Source organism: Cupressus sempervirens, chromosome 9 (genome assembly GCF_028749045.1).
Source record: "Cupressus sempervirens isolate cs-2001-9-10 chromosome 9, ASM2874904v1, whole genome shotgun sequence".
NCBI classification, from domain to species: Eukaryota; Viridiplantae; Streptophyta; class Pinopsida; order Cupressales; family Cupressaceae; genus Cupressus; species Cupressus sempervirens.
The window spans coordinates 542584005-542606369 of NC_143126.1; the positions used below are offsets into that span (position 1 = coordinate 542584005).

Consider the following 22365-nt stretch of genomic DNA (forward strand, 5'->3'; position numbering starts at 1 on the left):
ACTACAATTAATTAGAAAACACAACTATCTGACTGATACAAGGTACTTATCTGCTTACACAACTGTTTTAAGTTCTGAACAATTTTTCGTTGTGATTAACATGACATTTTTGTCTCTGCATTTTGATAAGGTTTTCAGCAATTTTTCTCTCTGCATTTTGATTAGGTTTTCAACAATTTTCCTCTCTGATTCTGAAGTAACATGACATTTTGTGTGAGGGTTTGGGGTGTTTTAACATCTGATTTCCCTACTAACGATAACACATAGTACATCTTCATAGGTTTTTTGGATTTACCAATCAATAGGTTTTGTCAGGGACTGTGGAAAATAGCGTTAGTGGGGAAGGGGGCCCATTGTACAATTAGATGCATTGCTGTAGACTGCGAGCCCCCTGTGATAACGGTCCCAGTGACAGAACATGTGTGCTGCTATCAGCTATGTCGTACAAAAGCTAGAAAACAGGTGTTGGGAAATAAAAAAAGATCCCCACACAAATGTTTTTTGACGGTTGAAGTTTCTTGGATGCTTGCTCCGCTTTTCACACCAGTTTGCCTATAATTTAGAACCACACCCTTTTCCTTGCACTTCAATCTATAAAGCTCAATAAGCTCTACACCAAGCCCAAATCTTTCCCTGTACCCTGTTCTTCAGGGTTTGGAGCTTGTTCTAGGGTTTCACTTGTTCTTCAGGGTTTGGAACATCTTCTAGGGTTTGTGAAAGTTTTGGTTAGATCTTTGTGGGAAGTCTGTCGGGAGTTTTTTTTGATAATAACAATGGCAGGCAGAAGTGCATTTACATTTTCAGGGATGTTGCTGATTTTTTGCTTGATGGGCATTTCAGCATTGGCTCAGTCTCCATTCTCAGCTCCTTCAATGGCCCCGACAATGGCAACTCCCACGATTAGTCCGGCAACAGCCACAACTCCCATGGCTAGTCCTTCATCATCCCCGACAACAACCATGGCCAGCCCAATGGCTTCCCCACCAAGCCCAGTGGCTGCTACACCCACAATGAACCCCATGGCACCCACCCCTTCATCTGGGTCTGTTCCTACACCTTCAGTAACCTCTTCCATGAGTCCCCCAGCTACTTCCAATGGTATTGTAGGAGCACCTCCCACCATGGCCCCTGCTCCTACTGGTGGTGAAAGCTCAGCATGGGCTGTTAAGGCAGGAAAGATGAGCTTGCTTGGAGCTCTCTTGCTGCCCTTGCTGCTGTAACAAAGTTATGCCTTCTCTATCAGCTGTAGAATACTGAGAAGATTTGGTTCTTCTTCTAGGGCTCGCTGCCTTGGTCTTGGCATTCACATTTTCATTTATATTCTTTTGCTTCAGCACATTGCACCTTCTTAGGGTGTGGCGTTGAGCCTGGAATTCATTTGGGTGTATTAGTTGTAGAATTATTGCTTACTATGTATTGTTGTAGAGGCTATTTTCCTGGCAGAGGAGGAAATGGCTGATGTATTCATGGCATCATTTGATTGTTTCCATTGAACATTCACATAGTTGCCTCTACTCATACTGTGCTTTGCTTCTGATCTACTATTTATTATTATATATGTATTCTTGTCCCATTTTTCCTGTCTATAATATGCTGCTTTACCCAGATGTATCATGTTTTCTTTTGTGATGGCATGTTATATTGCTTCTGGACTCTTACATGCTCTCATTCAAGCTAGATTTTGAGGGCATTGTATAATTTAATGGGTATTATTCATATGGATTTCACTCCCAAGTAAAACACAGATTTTTTAGTGTCTACTTTCATTAACTGTGTATGGCGAAAAGATAGTAATCTAGCTAGTACCTCAGAATCTCCGAGACACTGCATATATTGGATGCTCTAAAGCTTATATTCCAAGTTTTAAGCCTATTTACTGGATGTGGGTATGATGAGTTCAAACATCCTGGCCTGTAGATCTTGGACACACATGTTCAGTGGTGGCATTGCCACTATTACTGAAGTTGAGTATTATAACCATTTGTAAAATGAAAAGTTTCTGAAAGAAAACTTCTTGTGGTCAGTGTTGTCTGTTTTTTTCTCAAACTGATCTAGAATTGTCTCTGTTGATTTCTCCTGTGATGAAGTTGCCTTCACAAAGAAATGCAGCAGTGTAGATTGTCAGGAGAAATAAAAATGGTAACAATTCATTTTCTTCCCATGCAAAAGTCTCTTGTAACAACGAGACTTTTTAGGTGACAAATGAATTTCTGGAAGTTGATGGAGCCCATATTTTTCTTGAATTTCATCAATACCTGTCGGGAGATCTGCATAGACTAATTTTCTTCATGAAACCTCTGTTTGTAATGGTAAGCCATGGCGTATTCACATGCCATTACACACTTCTGAAAATCAACGCTTAGCAACTTTGATTCATGATTTGTAGCTTCTTCTGCCCTCTGGAGAAAATCAAGGAGTTCTTTACCTACTGTGATGGAAAGCAAACTCCTATGCTACACATTCTTTCCTATTCAGCTTGTAAGCAAATATTTCATGTTTTTCCTTTTTAATGTTAAAATAAATGTGATTGCTTCTTCATCTGTTTGAAGTTAATAATCTGGATTTATAGATAATTTAGAAGTTTTTTTGGTCAAATGTATTGATCTGTATCTTTTGAGTATGGCTCACGAGAATTCTTTTCACATTTTGGGTAACTGTCAAAGAGGTGAAAGTAATATAGCACTATATTTTTGAAAGATAAAAATAGATTTTAATTTAATACAAATTATATATCATTAGAATTAAAATTGGATAATAGTTAGAAATAAAATTGAATAATAGTCAGGCTTATAAAAAATATTTGAAAATGCATGATATTATTATTATTTAAATAAAAGTTAGTTATCAAACAAATAATAATAAGTAGAAGGAATTATTAAGTAGAAGAACCTATCACCAATTTGTTGTTTGTTTAAAATAACTTGTAAAACCACTTAATAGTTGAATAGTTTTAGTCGTCAAACATGTAATAAAAACATGTAATAAAAACTATTAACTGGAATAGTTCTCACCAATTTGTTATCATTGCTTAAAATAAGTTGCAAAACCACTTAATAGTTGAATAGTTTTAGTTGTCAAACATGTAATAAACACTATTAACTGGAATAGTTCTCACCAATTTGTCATCATTGCTTAAAGTAAGTTGTAAAACCACTTAATAGTTGAATAGTTTTAGTTGTCAAACATGTAATATTACTGGAATAGTTCTAGATATCAAACAAGTAATTATTGTTTTCATATTGATCAAAAAAATTGAGAATTAGATTTTACCCTTTTGCAAATGTGCAAAAGGGGTATCATGTTTCTTGTTTTAATTATTTCTATAGTTTTTAACATCTTTTGATAAAATTGACTTGTAGTTAGGCTTCAAATGTGCAAAAATCATTATTAATTTCATTTTTTTCTTTAAAGAAAGGTGGTTATCTATATTGTTGTTTAAGACACTTTCAAATGACATTATTATTTACAAAATGAGCTTAGAAATGGTCATTAATTTATTTGATTTTTTAATGGATTAAATCGTGCAAATATTTGTAGTTGAAAAGAGAAGAGATGGGAAGAAATGTGAAGGAAGTGAAGAACTTGTGTTTTCTTCTTCTTTTCTTTTTTACATCTTGATGATGGATTATGTAGTGTGATTGGAAACATTGATACAACCTAAGAAAATAAAATTGATGTGAATTGTGGAAATGTAATGATTTCATAGTATAAAGAGAAATAAATCATTAGAGTTAGACTTTGGATGATAAATACATAAATAAACTATAGATTTTGAATACATTACATTTTATGAAAGGAAAAATATTCACAATTATAATGCGTACCCATTGCATTTCATTATAAAGGTATATATGTTTCATATTTCATGTATGATTTCATAGTATAAATCTCTTCATTTCACAACCCATGTAATGATTTTATAGTATAAGGGGAAATAAATCATTAGAGTTAAGACTTTGGATGATAAATACATAAATAAACTATAGATTTTGAATAGTAATGTACAACTCTTACATTTCATGAAAGGAAAACAAATATTCACAATTATACGTGTACTCATTGCATTCATTATAAAGGTTATATTTCACATTTCATGTATGATTTCATAGTATAAAGAGAAAGAAATAGATTTCATAGTATAACTTGAATGATAGAGAGAAAAATAAACCAGAGATTTCAATTAACAATATAGACCCATTACATTTCATGAAAGAAAAAGCATAGATAGATTTCTAATTAATGTATGTTTGTTACATTTCATGATTAGAAAAACAAAGATTCATATTCTATTGTGTGCCTACAAAACTTATTGCATCCTAAACCAAATAAACAAAGAAGAAAAAAGTGTACCTCCACAAATTATGATACAAATTTCAAATATAAAATGATGCACTTAAACCCTCAACGTTATATAGAGAAATCAAGAAAAAAGATATCATGTTGCAACTAGGAATAGTAGAAGCAATGTTTATCGCAAAATGGAAAAGTTAAATTTGAACAAAGACACTATCTCACTCGAAACCTCCACAACATGTACAGAAATGATAAAAAAACATACATCATACTACAACTAGGAATGAGTAGAAGCAAAGTTTTTTTATTAAGGTATAAATGTGTTTTGAAGGGACTCAAAACCCTTCACAACCAGATTTTGAATGGACTTAGAACCCACAACCAAACCATTGTAAAAAGATATGAAAATGAATTAGCCAGACAACCATGTTTTTTAAACACACTCATAACCTTAAACATGGGTTTTACAAGCATGATCCCATAACCTAAAATAAAAGCTACAAGAAAACATCCTAAATATTATATAAAGACCCAAATAAACTCCATCCTAAGCGCCCCTAACCTAGAACCAACAAGATTTATATGTAACACTACCCTTGTGGGAATGAATGTAAAGTTTATATTCTAAAATTTAGACTTTTATAATATCCTTTGAATTGTTGAAGATGATCTTCTTAATGTTATGAAGGTAGGAGTAGTTATCACCTTTAACTCTGATTTGAATTTGCTTTATATTTGTAATAAATTTGTATAGGTAGTATTGCTTGAGGGAGTAGACTTATGTTTATTGTGTTTCCTCAAACTACAATAACATCTACCCTTTATATCAAGACCAAAGGGCATGTCTCTTAAAGGGACATGACCCTCTCTAGGTTGGCTTAAACACCACTTGTAGAAATCAACGCCTTAAGGAAATAATAAAATGTTTAACTAACATAACAATTTGTTATAGTTAGTATAAGATATAATTTATGCGAAGGATCACTGCCCATCCTATTGCCAAGTCTAGTGTATATATATGCTTTTATATGATATAATGGGAGAAGATTAAGGTGCGGTCTGCACTTCTTAGACCAGTATGAATATCATGGTTAATATTTAATACTCCCTCTTAACTTGATAATCATACTTACAGATAACATATCTAGCATCATCAATTATGATGAATAAGCATAGATTGATACTCTATATCTATCTGAATCTTCTGAGAAAATGGTATCATGTAAAATATAATATTGAGTCATATAACCATCTCGTGATATGACTTGTCACTTATACTAGTGATGTCAGTATTGCATGTAATGCAATACAAAGGATAAAATCCAAAGAACGATTAAGTTCTTCATTTGTTCAGGTTATGATTCATAGGAACTGGCAATCCTATATCACAACGTGATCTTGACTTAAGATCTACTAGAACACAAGATAAAGTTTGAAGAAAAATTCTTCTTTTATCCAAGTTGTGATTCATAGACATGGAAATACTTATGTCATGTAAATGATCTTGAACTCGCCTAGATCTAAGAGTAGTTCTATATTGTTCAATACATCATCTGAGGGATTGTCATCTCTCATAATGTCTTTAATACAAGTATGCATTACCTCAGAGATCGTCACCTCTTAAATAATGAATACAAATGGTGGAGCCCATAATAGTCAATAGCCTGATAAATAAAATTATTTTATTAATAATTTAAAGAATACAAATGAATTACAATTCAACCATACCAATTCTTTTCTTGAAGCAATCTATCTTCACTCTAGAGAGAGGTTTGGTGAGAATGTTTGATGTCTAATCTACAGTGCAAATGTATTCTAATTTTGTAGTATTCCTATCTACCATATCTCTTACATGATGGTAAGGAATTTCGATATGCTTGGACCTATCATGAAAAATTAGATTCATCGAAAATTTGATGGAACTCTGATTATCACAATGAATAATTGTATGATTCATGGCTTAACCAAATAATCCCACAAGTAACTTCCTTAGCCAAACTGCTTCTCAAGAGACCATCGTTGCTGCAATGTATTCAGCTTCTATGGAGCTTTGTGCTACTGAAGATTGTTTTCTGCATATCCAAGATATCATTGTTGATCCTAAACTAAAACAACATCCTAGAGTACTTTTTCTTTCTTTAACACTTCCACCCCAATCTGAGTCAGTGAATCCATGTAAATCTAAGTCAACTTTTTCATATTTGAGCCTAAGATTAAGAGTGCCTTGTAAGTATCTAAAAATGTGTTTTACTGCAACTAGGTGAATCTCCTTTGGCTCACACATAAATTGACTTAAGGAGTTAACAACATAGAAAATATCAGGTCTTGTATTTACCAAGTACATAAGGAACCCAATCATCTATTTGTAGAGAGTAGAATATATGGAAGGTGATTTTGTTGCTGCTTCTTTAAGTTTATGTAGATTAATCTCCATTGGAGAAGACATAGACTTGCAATTCCACATTCCAAATCTCTTCAAAATATTTAATGTATACTTCCCTTGATTAAGTATAATGCTGTCAGAATTCTGTCGTACTTCCAGTCCTAGAAAATAATGAAGGAGTCTCTAGTCTTTCATCTCGAATTCTCTAGTTAGATCTTTCTTGCATTGGTTTATGAGATGATCATCACCTATTATTAGTAAATCATCAATATATAGTATCAGAATTATCATATCATCTTTATCCTTTTTATAATATAAATTTGGATCAACTTTATTTTTTAATAATCCTAAGCCGATGAGAAACTTATCAATTCTTTCATACCAAGCCCTTGGAGCCTACGTAAGCCCATAGAGAGCTTTCTTGAGCCTAAAAATAAAAACGTTAGGATCATGAGTTTCAAATCCTTTAGGTTGCTCCAAATATACTTCTTTAGTAATCTTTCCATTTAGGAATGTTGTTTCTACATCCATCTAATGTACTTTACATCCCTTCGATGTTGCAATAGCTAGGATTGCTCTCACAGAGGCATATCTAAAAACATGAACAAAATTTTCTTCATAATCAATCCCTTCTTTCTAAGAGAATCCTCTGGCTACAAATCTGGCTTTATATTGGCATGCTTTATTTTAAATATCCACTTGGAAGAAACAATAGGTTTTCCTTTAGCTCTAGGAATAATTTTCCAAACATCATTCTTCATAATAGATTGGTATTCTTCTGTCATAGCTTCTTTCCAAGTTGTATATGTTGGTAAATAAATTGTCCTTTTAAATAAACTCTCCAAATGCCCAATTCTGAAAGAACAATTAGATGCCAACAATTGGATAATCTATCATGAGATTGATAGATTTCCTCTGAATTGGAAGGTATAGCTCCCTTATGAAATGATATGCAATGAATTTGTTTTATCTCTAATTCCTACTGTAGGGTATGTTCTTAACTGAAGAACAGTAGAGGAAAACTGAGTTCCACCCAGGCAAGTGAAATCTCAAGCGGAAATTAGATGCAAAAATGTTGTGCTGTCATCTTCAAACTCTTATGAATTTCTCAACAAAGCAATCATGATAGATGCAAATATGAAATGCAATGCAAGCTTAACTATGCAGATGAAACAACTAACAGATACTTGTTGTGTTTGAACCCTCACAATCTTATGACTTCTGACGCACAACAGAATATCACAACGATTAAGAAGAAACAAGATGAAATGCATACAAACGAAACACTTAACGGAAATATTTCCCACAACTAGTTTTAACTCTCTAATTGATTTACCAGTTCCATTAAAATGAAATAACAAAATGAAACTCTGTTCACTTAATTACTTCAACTTAACATTTATGGAAATATAACATACAGAAGAAGAAAGCGGACAGTAAAGAAATGGCACAAAACTCAGTTGTCTCTGCAACAAGATTCACACCAAAAATTTGCCGACCCTTCATTAATCATTTAGCCCTATACATATAGAGATGAGAGATGACCATTACAATAGGAATACCAATCGGTTCATCTCCTCAGAAGACAAATGACAAGAAGTTAATTTGTCATTTACAAAATCAAAAGAAAATGAAAAAGAGACATTTTTTTGACCTCTTCCCCTTTTCCATTTTCGCTCTATATGCCCTGGCAGCAACTATAATAGGAATTAGCTCATCATTGCTAGACACGTGTAGATTGGTGAATCTTAAGAGCCATTTTGAATGCTCTCGAGCTAATTCCTTTACAGAATTCATCTGACTTTTTAATTCTTCAGCTGCCACATGTATGCATCCGCTCAATGTCTGTAAATCTGTTATTCTGTTTTGACTATTAGGAGTGATGCTTGACAGGTTACTCAAATATACAGAGAAGTTATTTTTCATCACTTCTATTCCAATCAAAGCCTTTCCTTGACCACTAGTCTGTGATTCAGAATGCAGTCCTTTCATCAACTTGAAAGCTCTGTCCTGAGTCATCTTTACTTTATCTTCTGTTTCCTTAAGCCCCTTTTCTGCTTCTTGAATCATCTCCTGTTTTAATTGCATACCTTGAAGCCATTCAAATAGGGGTTAATTACCTTTCTTCATAATCTTCGCTTCAACTGCTTCTTTTGCCTTCATCTGAATAATCATCCTCAGAAGGGAAACACACTCTTCACATCTTCCTCTCTTTGTGGCCAGAGTATGTTGATTAGATATGAGGTTATCTTTCTCAGTCTCTAGTTGAATGATAACATTTCCAATTTGATCAATCAACATAACTCCATCCGAATTGAGCCTGTCAATCCATTCCTTCCCGATGTGACCGAAATGTTGGTCTTTTTGCAGCTGGGAGATGAAGGCTTGTACTTCCTCTGCCGTGGGAATTTCAGCAGCAGGTACACCAGTAATAGTTGCCAATGGGACAACTAACTGCCTAATGAACCTCTTAAGTTCTTCTATCTCAGATTTCATTCTGATCTTTAACAACTTGAGATCCTCCAATTGATTTTCTATGATCTCATTACCCGATCTCCATAGGCCCACCTTTGTATCATGCCTGGCTTCTCCAAGATCAATAGAATGCAGAGTAAAATCTCTAGGAGTCAGGTCTTCAATTCGCCCTGCCTTACTGGGTTTGGCAATCTCCATGGTCAGATGTCCTGTTTCTGGATCTTGTCCCAGAATTAACAAAGTTTTCTGCTTCTTGACCTTCACCATGGCAGAACCAGAACAAACTGCCTGAGATACAATGTCCTTTGCAGGAACATGTTCATCTTTCCTTTTCCTTTTTCTTTCCAGTGAGTTTTCAAACCAAGACTCTGTTCCAATTACCTTAGAAGCTGCTCCTAATGATTCGATGCTAAACATCTTCTTCTTCACTGGAGTCTTCACCATTGTTTCTGCGGAGAAAGGATTCTTTGAATCTCTAGAAAGAAGTCTAGATGAGCTTGGAGCTATTTCCTCCCCTTGTGTTCCTCCTTCAGCCTTGTCCACTTTAGTGGATTCACTGCTACTAGAGTCTCCATCTCCAACCTCTACTACCTGAATTGGAGAACCAGGTGGCTGCAAAATGGAAGTCTTCTCAGATAGAATAGGACTATGATGAGGAGATGGAAGTGGTGTAGTATGAGGAGAAGGGACAGGTGTATTCTGTGGAGATGGAGATGGGGAAACATGAGGAATGAAGATTGGAGGAGCACCACTATCTTTTTCCTTATCAGTTTCTTTTTCTTCAGCAGTGACTGGGTCCCGATAACTGGCAGAGAGCCACCTTGACATGTCGGAGATATGGGAATGTTCTTTTCAAGTGGTTGATCTCCTCCTCCTACAGGCATAGCTGGTCCTTGAGTAGCTGATATTGATACATTGGGCATGGCACTATGAGAAGAAGTGGGAGTGGCAGCAACTGGAGATTGTTGAGAAGCTTTTCCCTTACTTCGGCCCTTCTTGGCTGTCCACTCTACCCATTTTCCTGTTCTTTTGACAATCCTAGCCACCATAACATCGAGATCTTCATCTATATTAGTGTAGGGCTCTGAACTGACTGGGGTATTTCTCAACCTTGCTAAATATGTATTGCTATACATATTCTGGCCATCATCCTCTAGCCCTTCTACATCCAAATTGATACCATAAGTTTTTACTTGATCCACCGTGAATCTAGCAAAGGCACGATCTCTACTCTCCAGCTCATCTTTACAATTTTCCCAGTAGTCTTCTATGGTGGTGATATGCTTGATCGTGCTTCCAATCTGAAGCACATCTCGAGCATACCCATTCGGGTCAAACATGGGTCTCAAAACTTCATACTCTTGTAATTTGAACCTTCCTCCAAACACTTTCACCATGTTCTTAGCATCTGACTTGGATTCGCAACTGTAAGCTCCAACTTTCATAGGGAATTCATATCCCTTCTTTCGCAGTCTAGCACTTAACGCATTCACCTAGAGAGCCTATCTCATGATCTCCATCAACACGATCAAGTCATCCGGGTATCTGGGCATCTTCAAGGGAAACCCATCGAATGCTGCAAGACGAAAATAGGAGAAGGATGAGAATTGTATAAAAAAGCAACCAAACTGACTGATTACTACCATTGCTTCTGGGCTGAATCTCCGCTCTGGACACCCTTGGAGTTCCCTACAAATTCTCATAGTGAATGCATCATTAACTCTGATAAAATTTGCATAGCTATTTTGTAGCTGCAAGCACGGATAAAATTCATAACTTTTAACATTTTCTGGCGCATCCTCAATTCTAGGGAGGCCTGGCCATAACTGTAAGGAAGCTAGCATATATATCAAGAAGGAAGACATATAAAATGAATTATAAAACTTGGCTGCACTGAGAGCCCTAGATAATTGCTCACTGACCTCAAATGCCCAATCAATATACTGCGAATCCGAGCAAATAATTTGCACCAAGAAAAAATATTTCTCTACAAAATTAAAGGCATCTGCCTCACCTTTAAGTCGATGCAAAAGAACCATAATATCCACAATCTCTAGCTTGAGATCAGTGCCAAAAAGGGTTTTAGGGACCTTACTCTTGACTCCCCTCGGTTTCTGGAACCAAGACTTCATGATTTCTTTCCTCCATACCATCTTTTTCAAAGAGAATTCTGATATGGCTCCTCCAACTGTTAGTGTGGAGAACTCCTTATGTTCTGGGATTCGCAAACAGTTCACCACTGCTTGCCTATCAACTAGAATCAATACACTCTGATCAGGCAAAAGAATCTGCTTAGTGTCTGGATTGTAATGATTGATACATTCTACAATCAACTCCTGAGCTTGAACTTCCACAAGAAATCCAGCTGCCTCCACCAGTCCACTCCCGCGAAGCTTCTCAGTAATAGGATGAATTGGTTCAGTCCTTATCCTTCTCTGAAAATCTAGAATATCATAAAAGCAGAGTGAAGTATCTGTGATGTTCTGCCATGTTGATCGGACTCCACCCAAACCATCAAATCCAGAGAAACGATCCATTTAATCAAACAGATATAGACTATGAAACTTGAGAATGTAAATGATTGCAAGAAATAGCTTTGCAAGTACTGTATTAGCAATGTTCAATTCAACAGCATAACGATTCAAAGCAAAAAAAATGGTAATTTGAAAATCGGTTATACTGTTCTTTATATAGAAACCTCAATTTACCCGTTAGGTTTTCAGGATCCACGCCACACAAGCGAAATAAATGATCAATCTGTTAGACTGATGGTTATAACGAGTTCCTCCATGTCTTTTCACTTTTCTGTTGGCTTAACGGTAACTTCCTTTAATACTGACTTACTTTCCCGTTTTAACCCTGTTTTGGAAAAACCAAAATGGAATACTCCCTAGGGCGAAATCCGCTTAGCTAAATTTCACTTGAAACAATCTTATAATTCTGTACTTTGTGATCATGCTCACAGTTATGATTTTTGGTCAGATGCAGAAAATAGATTTCAAGGGTAGAAAACCCACCGAGGAGAAATCAGTTTCCATTTCTCCGCTTTACCTTCACTTTAAGTTTTCAAAAAACCAAGACGGAATACTCTGTTGGTGGAAATCTGCTCAGCTCGATTCTACATTTAGACTCCTTTTCAAATGTGACTATTCACTCCCCTTGTATCCTTTAGGCTTCTTGTGATCAATTTGTTACATAACCAGGCCTGCAAGATTAATTTTGTGGACAATGTAGAAAATTGCCTCTGAAGGTAGAAACTCCGCAAAGGAGAAGGCAATTTCCAATTTTTCGCGAAGCCTCCGTTTAGTCTTTTCTATCTTAACTATTTCGCTTTAAGCCTTCGGAGAATAGAAAAAGTACTTCGCCAACGGAAGTGGGGCCCACTGACTTCCTTTACTTTCTTTAGTTATGCATGTTCGAAAAATTGACTTCTTGGTGCGAAAGCTTGTAAAAGGAGAAGCTATTTTTCAGTCTTCCACAAATCTTCCTTTTACTCATCTCAATAAGTTTTAAATCATTCACGTCATTGAAACATCCTGAACTTTAGATGATCTTAAGCAAAACATAACTCTTCTTTCTAAATTCATCCTGTAGACTGCATTTACATTTCTAGCGGAGTTTCACCTTTCGACTACAAAAGTCCACAGGAGGAGAAGTCAATTCTAAGTTTTTCACCAATGCCTTTTCTTCAAGGTGCAAAAGTCCACAAAAGGAGAAGGCAAAACTAAAATTTCCGCCCCTTCATCTTTCTTCATATTCAGTCCGTATAATTTGCAAGTAAATTTGTCTAAGGTAGTATCCTTTGAGAATCTCCATCGAGTAAGGATCTAGACTACCCAAATGAACTATGACCATGAGGAAAACCCACCCGGCTATACAATGTGCGAGAATGGGGAAGGATGGAAACTCAATGGAGACAATCATCACCTAAAGAGGAAAGACTTATTGACTTGACAAGACCAAATATGACAAAACGTCTACTTTGCCAAATTATTACGGGACTAAAAAGTGGGGCAACAGCTGGCTCTGACTGGGGACTTGGGTAGAGAATACCCAAGCGAGGGACTCAAAAACTCTGGTTTCGCAAAAGGAAATAAAAGGCGGGCACACGAAAAAACTTAAAGAAAAACAAAGAACAAAGGAAAGGAAAAGCAGAAAAGGGAAAGACTAACTAAAGCACACACAAAACACTAAACCTACTATATCACAATACATGGGTTACCTGTTTTCAATTCGAAATTTGATAGAGCTTCAAATCCTGACCATTGTAGGTCAGGGGTAGTACTTCACCATCTTCATAGGCCAATTTGAAGGAATTGTTCTCAAATGCTTGATGAATTGTGAAAGGACCTTTCCATAGAGTGTCAAACTTTTTATGCATTCCTTTAGGAGCATTTCTCTTATCCCAGAGCAATATGTTGTCTCCCACCATAAATTTTTGTGGTCTTGTTCTTTTATCAAATAGTTCTTTCACTCGCCTCTGGTGTTGTGTAATATGGTCAACAATTTCTTCTCTTTCCTCTTCAAGTTTAATTAAATACAGCATTCTCTTTTACAGGCCATCTTTATAAATATCATCTTCAATCACTGTTCTGAGTTTGTTTGTGGCCAGCTCTAGAGGTAGAGGTAAATTTGCTTCAGTTCCATACACCAATTCGAAAGGAGATACACCAATTTCTCTCTTGGGTGTCACCCTATCCGCCCAAAGTGCTTCAAAAAATTTCTTGTGCCAGTTCTTTTGATTATCTGAAACTAGCTTCTTAACAATATTTACTAAGTTTTTGTTGCTAGACTCAGCCTGGCCATTCCCTTGAGGAAAATAATCTGATGAATGACCAACACTTATTCCATACTTAAAATAGAAATCCGTAATTTCAATTGAAGAAAAATAGGAAGCATTATCTGTTACTAATTTGATAGGAACCCCAAACCTAACTAAAATATTCTCCTTTACGAATTCACATACAACTTCAGAAGTGGTGTTCTTTGTAGCTTTGGCCTCCACCCACTTAGTGAAGTAGTCAGTCGCAGTTATTATGTATTGGTGACCAGCACTGGATGCTGGATTGATAGGACCAATAAAATCAAGGCCCCATTGCTGAAAAGGTCCTTCAATTACAACAGGCCTCAATGATAGGGCTACTAGCTGAGGATGCTTAGAGAACATTTTACATTTTTCACACTTTGAAACCCAAGCATATGCATCTTTAAACATTTTGGGCCAATAGTAACATTGTCTTAATATCTTAAAAGCTATGACTGAAGAAGAAAAATGTCCACCACAAGCCTCATCATGAAAGGTCTTCAACAGCTTTTGTTGTTGTTGTTTATCCACGCATCTAAGAAAGGTGCCATCAATAGCTCTTTTGAAAAGTTTACCATCCCAGATTACATATTTGGTTGCCTTCAATTTAAGGTCTCTCCTTTGTTTTGCATTGAGGCCTTCGAGACATTCACCATATGTTAAGAAATAGGAGATGTTTTCAAACCATGGGTCATAGAGACTTACAGCTAACACTAGTTATTTTTCACTTGGTTCCTCTGACTCACCAGCAATTTTATTTTATGCAATTGCTTTACATAAAGCATTCCCTCTTACTAGCTTAGTAGGCTTAATCTCTATGTCATATTCTTGTATCTTTGCTATCCATGCTCCCTTGACATTTCAACCTATATCTTGTTGAGTCAATACACTCTTAACTGCTATGTTTGGGACAAAAACTATTGAATGTGAATGCAAGATATAGAACTGAAAATTTTTAAGGGCTTTAACCACTGAAAAAGCATGTTTTTCAATCTAGGAATATTTGAGTTCATGATTCTTTAGGGGAATGCTCATGAAAGCAATGGGAGCTTGTATTCCTTCCTCATTTTCCTATACAAGGATAGCTGACAATGTATGTTCAGAAGCATAGCAATAAATAATAAAGTCTCTTTTTATAACTTGGATGACACAATACAGGGGCACTGGCAATAGCAGTTTTTATATCTTGGAAAATTTGTTTTCCCGCCTCATTCCATTTGAAGTTTGAATTTCCTTTCATCATATCCACTATGTGTTTAGTGGTTTCTGCAAAATCAGGTACGAATCTTCTGAGAAAATTCACCTGACCAAAGAAAGATTTAACCCCTGTTTTACTTGAGGGCAGGCTTAATCTCTGAATAGCTTCCACTCTTTCAGGGTCAATCTTAATACCTTCCTGAGAAACTATATGACCAAGGAGTTTTCCTTCTGTCACACAGAAAACTGACTTCTTAGGATTAAGGGATATCCTATGTTCTCTCCATCTCTGTAACACCTTCCTTAGATCTTCCATATGATTTTTCCTTTTCTTTGAAAACACAGTGAGATCATCTAAATATATAACTATGATCCGATCTTTCATATCCGCAAAGGTTTTACTCATACATCTTTGAAAAGTTGCTCCAGCATTGATCAACCCAAAAGGCATTCTGTGATATGCGAATGTACCCCAAGGAGTAGTAAACATTGTTTTATGTTGATCTTTCTCTTCCACTTCAACCTGGTTATAACCCGAAAAACCATCAAGCATCGACATCATTTCTAAGCCTACTACCATTTGCAGTAAATAGTCGATATTAGGAAGAGCAAAATTATCTTTTAAAGACGCTTGGTTCAAATTGCGGAAATCAACACATATCCTTATCTCTCCATTCTTCTTCCTAACGGGCACTATATTAGCTATCCAAGTGGAGTGATGGATGGGATATATTATTCTTGCTTTCAACATTTTATCTACCTCCCGAAAAATGGCATCTGCAACCTTGGGGTTATAATTCCTTTGCTTCTGTCTAAATGGGACTGCATCTGGCTTAAGTGGGATTTGATGTTTTACTTTCCCATCTCTGTAACTCTTTAAGTCTTCATAACTCCATGCAAAGACATCTTTGTATTCTTCAAATAGTTTCTTTGCAACTTCTCTTTCTTCAGGAGTACAACATTTTCCAAGATTAATCATTTTAGGATCATCAACCTCTCCAATGTTCACTCCTTCGTATTCACCTGTAGTAGGTCCTTTTTCTATTCTCTTTTGTTTTATATAAGCATCATGTCTATTGAACAGTTTTTCCAAAGCCACAAAATATGAGGGAATGATATTACCTTTCAACTGAACTTCACCGTTTTGATGACGTTTCATATTTTCATGTTCAAAGTTGAGCTCATCATTCTCAAGGAACAACTGCAAACTTTTATCATCACTAAAGACTTGCCATGATTCTGTGTTATCTGGGATAGTAGACCGATACACAATTTCAATCTGATACTTTTTGTCTTTGAAATCTGGATGAGGAAGTAATAGAGAAGCTAAGACCGCTAATGAATTAGCTTTAGCATTCATTTCTCTCAGTACCGCTTCAACAGAAAAAGCCTCCAGACCTTCAATTTCGTCCCATACTTTGTTTCTATAATTTTTCAATTTGTGATTTTTAACAGAGTATTGTCTTTTTATCTGTTTCACAATAAGCTCTGCATCACCTCGAGCTTTTAAAATCTTTACTCCTTTGTCCTTTGCTGACATGATTCCCAGAAGTAAGGCCTCATATTCCACAGTGTTATTTGTATTCCCAAACTCTAATTTTAAAGCTAAAGGTTCAATTTCTCCTTCTGGGGATATCAATACCACACCCGCTCCAGATCCTGCAGAAGCACAGCTTCCATCGAATTCTAGTGTCCAAATGCCTAACACATCTTTACTTTCATCAGAAACCTTCGCAGTCTGCTCTTCATTTGTTTGTTCATCTAGGTCTCTTTCAGTAAAGAGCATGTAATTACCAAATTCAAGCTCTTGGTACAAAATCTGGGCTTTAGGATCGTCTGACTTTAAAACTATGAATTTAGCCTTTTCTTCAGGTTCCAATTTGATTTTCTTGTTTCCAATGGGTATCACAGCTTGAGACCAGTCTAGCTTTATTTCACCTCCCAAATCTCGACAGAAACTTCTACTCAATTATAGTCCATAACTAGCTGGGATATCAGCTACCAGGATAGTCAATAAGAGCTTCTTCTCGGGATGTGCAGCTAAGGCTACTTGAGCATCTTTAATTTGCCCAACTAAGGGAACCTGTTTGGCATCCATGGAGTAACAACTACCATGTACCTTAGTGAGATTGAGTCCTAAGGCTTTGGCTATAGACTGAGGCATAACATTATCTGAGGCACCTGAATCTATTATGCAGTTACTTAGCTTGCACCCATTGATATACAATGAGATATAAAAAGGTTCAGGTTTTTGTCCCAAAAATGTTGCTAAGATGGTAGAATCTTCCTGATTGAATAGGTCAGACGTTAAGGTCTCCTCTTCTTTCTCAACCGTCACATTATGATTAAGATTTGGGACATCATTTTTACATCTATCTACTAGCTTTTTTAACTCAGCAGGGTGAGATTTCAAATAATCAATAGTAGAAATTTGAACCTTTGATTCTTCACAGAATTGAATAAAATCAAAAGATGTCTTGTCTTTACCCATTAAAGCAGAGGATGACCCTTGATCAGTATGTGCTTTGCTCAAAGAAGGATTGGAATTATCTTTGTGAGGGTGAGTAGAGGATTGATTCTTCATCCTTTTCTCACGAGTCAGCACTGTGTATGAAGTCCCATCAATGGTTGCATAACACTCAGCCTTAGATTCAAAATCTGATTCATATTCTAAAAATAAATTTCCAGAGTTGCCATTTGAGTATGGATTAGGCTCTAAACTAGGACTTGCACTATTCAATTCCTTAGTGGATAACAACTGCATCATGCGCGCAGTTTCTGGACAACTAGTACTATCATTGTCTGCAGTCAGATGAAAAACACACATATTTCCCTTTTTGGCCGTGGCCTCAATTTGTAACCTAGGTTGTGCACCTTGAAGCTATAGGAATTTTCCATCATTGTTCCTTCCTGGTGGATTCTGATAATTCCTCTGATAAGACTGGTTAAACCCAGGCAATTGTCTCTTCATGGCTGTCAATTCATTTGATAATTTTTGTATCATTTCCTCAGATGAAGTAGTATTGCCGGAGCTTCCTTTCATTTGAATTTCTCGCTTCTATTTTCCCGCGAAAATAAGATCATCTTTAAATTCTATGGCCTTCCTTTGCACATCTACTAAATCTGTGGGATGAGCTCTCCTTAGATCATAATTGATATCCTGAGGCATAACACTAATGAAGAAAGTCTTCAGGTTACCAGCTGTGGGTCTATCAGCAGCGGGAATTCTACTATTAATCTTATTAAACTTAGCCACAAAATCCCTCATGCTTATAGCTGGTTTCTTCTTAATCGAAGTCAATTGCGTTAGTAAGACATGTTCATCTTCCGCAATTTTGAACCTTGCCACAAATTCGGTTCTCATCGAGTCCCAGTCAGTTATGGAATTATCAGGTAAATGGTAGAACCAGTCTGCTGCATTCTTCTTAAGGGTCTCTACGAATAATCTCACAGCAACATCTTCATGTCCCACCCCTAATATATGGGTAGCTGCAAAGAAGGCTTTAATGTGTTCATTTGTAGTAACTTTCCCGTCACCTGAGAATTTAGGAAAATTCTTCCTTGAACCCGACGGAAGTGGATGATAAGCATTTAATGCTAATGGTCCTGTCACTGCGGCCCATGGAGCAGGCATGATTGTTCTAGCAACAAATGGAGGAAAATTAACAACAGAGGGAGTGGTGATTTCGTGTAAGGCCAATACCTGACAGGTAGACTAAGAAGCACTAGTGTTCTGATACCGAACAGGGGAAGGTGGTCTACTTTGACTCTTCTATTCACCTTTCCGCTTTGGAACATCTAGGATGGGAAAGCCAAGTTCTGTAAGCTTATCAAAAATGGGGTCTTGCCCACCTTGTTCCTTGGTACTATGTTTTCGTGAGGTAGTACCATTTTTCCTCATGACATAGGTTTTTATGATCAAGTGATTGTTCGTCTCCCCAGTGGAGTCGCCAAAATCTGTTGGTAAACAGATTGTCCTTTTAAATAAACTCTCCAAATGCCCAATTTTGAAAGAACAATTAAATGCCAACAACTGGATAATCTATCATGAGATTGATAGATTTCCTCTGAATTGGAAGGTACAGCTCCCTTATGAAATGATATGCAACGAATTTTTTTTATCTCTAATTCCTACTGTAGGGTATGTTCTTAACCGGAGAACAGTAGAGGAAAACTGAGTTCCACCCAGGCAAGTGAAATCTCAGGTGAAAATTAGATGCAAAAAAGATGTGCTGTGATCTTCACACTCTTATGAATTTCTCAACAAAGCAATCATGATAGATGCAAATATGAAATGCAATGCAAGCTTAACTATGCAAATGAAACAACTAACAGATACTTGTTGTGTTTGAACCCTCACAATCTTATGACTTCTGACGCACAACAGAATATCATAACGATTAAGAAGAAACAGGATGGAATGCATACAAACAAAACACTTAACGGAAAATTTCCCACTAGTTTCAACTCTCTAATTGATTTACCAGTTCCATTAAAATGAAATAACAAAAATGAAACTCTGTTCACTTAATTACTTCAACTTAACATTTATGGAAATATAACATACAGAAGAAGAAAGCGGACAGTAAAGAAATGGCACAAAACTCAGTTGTCTCTGCAACAAGATTCACACCAAAAATTTGCCGACCCTTCATTAATCATTTAGCCCTATACATATAGAGATGAGAGATGACCATTACAATAGGAATACCAATCGGTTCATCTCCTCAGAAGACAAATGACAAGAAGTTAATTTTTCATTTACAAAATCAAAAGAAAATGAAAAAGAGAAATTATTTTGACCTCTTCCCCTTTTCCATTTTCGCTCTATATGCCCTGGCAGCAACTATAATAGGAATTAGCTCATCATTGCTAGACATGTGTACATTGGTGAATCTTAAGAGCCATTTTGAATGCTCTCGAGCTAATTCCTTTACAAAATTCATCTGAATTTTTAATTCTTCAACTGCCACATGTATGTATCCGCTCAATGTCTGTAAATCTGTTATTCTGTTTTCACTATTAAGAGTGATGCTTGACAGGTTACTCAAATATACAGAGAAGTTATTTTTCATCACTTCTATTCCAATCAAAGCCTTTCCTTGACCACTAGTCTGCGGTTCAGAATGCATTCCTTTCATCAACTCGAAAGCTCTGTCCTGAGTCTTCTTTACTTTATCTTTCGTTTCCTTCAGCCCCTTTTCTACTTCTTGAATCATCTCCTGTTTGAATTGCATACCTTGAAGCCATTCAAACAGGGGTTCATTACCTTTCTTCAGAATCTTCGCTTCAACTGCTTCTTTTGCCTTCATCTGAATAATCATCTTCAGAAGGGAAACACACTCTTCACATCTTCCTCTCTCTGTGGCTAGAGTATGTTGATTAGATATGAGGTTATCTTTCTCAGTCTCTAGTTGAATGATAACATTTCCAATTTGATCAATCAACATAACTCCATCCAAATTGAGCTTGTCAATCCATTCCTTCCCGATGTGACCGAAATGTTGGTCTTTTTGCAGCTGGGAGATGAAGGCTTGTACTTCCTCTGCCGTGGGATTTTCAATAGCAGGTACACCAGTAATAGTTGCCAATGGGAGAACTAACTACCTAATGAACCTCTTAAGCTCTTCTATCTCAGATTTCATTCTGATCTTTGACAACTTGAGATCCTCCAATTGATTTTCTATGATCTCATTACCCGATCTCCATAGGCCCACCTTTGTATCATGCCTAGCTTCTCCAAGATCAATAGAATGTAGAGTAAAATCTCTAGGAATCAGGTCTTCAATTCGCCCTGCCTTACTGGGTTTGGCAATCTCCATGGTCAGATGTCCTATTTCTGGATCTTGTCCCAGAATTGACAAAGTTTTCTGCTTCTTGACCTTCACCATGGCAAAACCAGAATGAACTGCTTGAGATACAATGTCCTTTGTAGGAACATGTTCATCTTTCCTTTTCCTTTTTCTTTCCAGTGAGTTTTCAAGCCAGGACTCTGTTCCAATTACCTTAGAAGCTGCTCCTAATGATTCGATGCTAAACATCTTCTTCTTCACTAGAGTCTTCACCATTGTTTCTGCGGAGAAAGGATTCTTTGAATCTCTAGAAAGAAGTCTAGATGAGCTTGGAGCTTTTTCCTCCCCTTGTGTTCCTCCTTCAGCCTCTTCCAATTCAGTGGATTCACTGCTACTAGAGTCTCCATCTCCAACCTCTACTACCTGAATTGGAGAACCAGGTGGCTGCAAAATGGGAGTCTTCTCAGATAGAATAGGACTATGATGAGGAGATGGAAGTGGTGTAGTATGAGGAGAAGGGATAGGTGTATTCTCTGGAGATGGAGATGGGGAAACATGAGGAATGAAGATTGGAGGAGCACCACTATCTTTTTCCTTATCAGTCTCTTTTTCTTCAGCAGTAGACTAGGTCCCGATAACTGGCAGAGAGCCACCTTGACATGTTGAAGATATGGGAATGTTCTTTTCAGGTGGTTGATCTCCTCCTCCTGCAGGCATAGCTGGTCCTTGAGTAGCTGATATTGATACATTAGGCATGGCACTATGAGAAGAAGTGGGAGTGGCAGCAGTTGGAGATTGTTGAGAAGCTTTTCCCTTACTTCGGCCCTTCTTGGCTATCCACTCTACCCATTTTCCTATTCTTTTGACGATCCTAGCCACCATAACATCGAGATCTTCATCTATATTAGTGTAGGGCTCTGGACTGACTAGGGTATTTCTCAACCTTGTTAAATATGTATTACTATACATATTATGGCCATCATCCTCTAGCCCTTCTACATCCAAATTGATACCATAAGTTTTTACTTGATCCACCGTGAATCTAGCAAAGGCACGATCTCTACTCTCCATCTCATCTTTACAATTTTCCCAGTAGTCTTCTATGGTGGTGATATGTTTGATCATGCTTCCAATCTGAAGCACATCTCGAGCATACCCATTAGGGTCAAACATGGGTCTCAAAGCTTCATACTCTTGTAATTTGAACCTTCCTTCAAACGCTTTCACCATGTTCTTAGCATCTGACCTAGATTCGCAACTGTAAGCTCCAACTTTCATAGGGAATTCATATCCCTTCTTTCGCAGTCCAGCACTTAACGCGTTCACCTGGAGAGCCTATCTCACAATCTCCATCAACACGATCATCTCATCCGGGTATCTGGGCATCTTCAAGGGAAACCCATCGAATGTTGCAAGACGAA

General features: G+C 36.7%; 1 protein-coding gene across 1 annotated transcript; it reads left to right on the forward strand.

Moving 5' to 3' along the window:
- Positions 1-508: 508 nt before the first annotated feature.
- LOC149539775 (uncharacterized) lies at positions 509-1573 on the forward strand. Its single transcript, XM_089800972.1, has one exon. It carries the CDS (start codon positions 774-776, stop codon positions 1218-1220), a length of 447 nt encoding a protein of 148 aa, XP_089657098.1. The 5' UTR covers positions 509-773; the 3' UTR covers positions 1221-1573.
- Positions 1574-22365: the final 20792 nt, after the last annotated feature.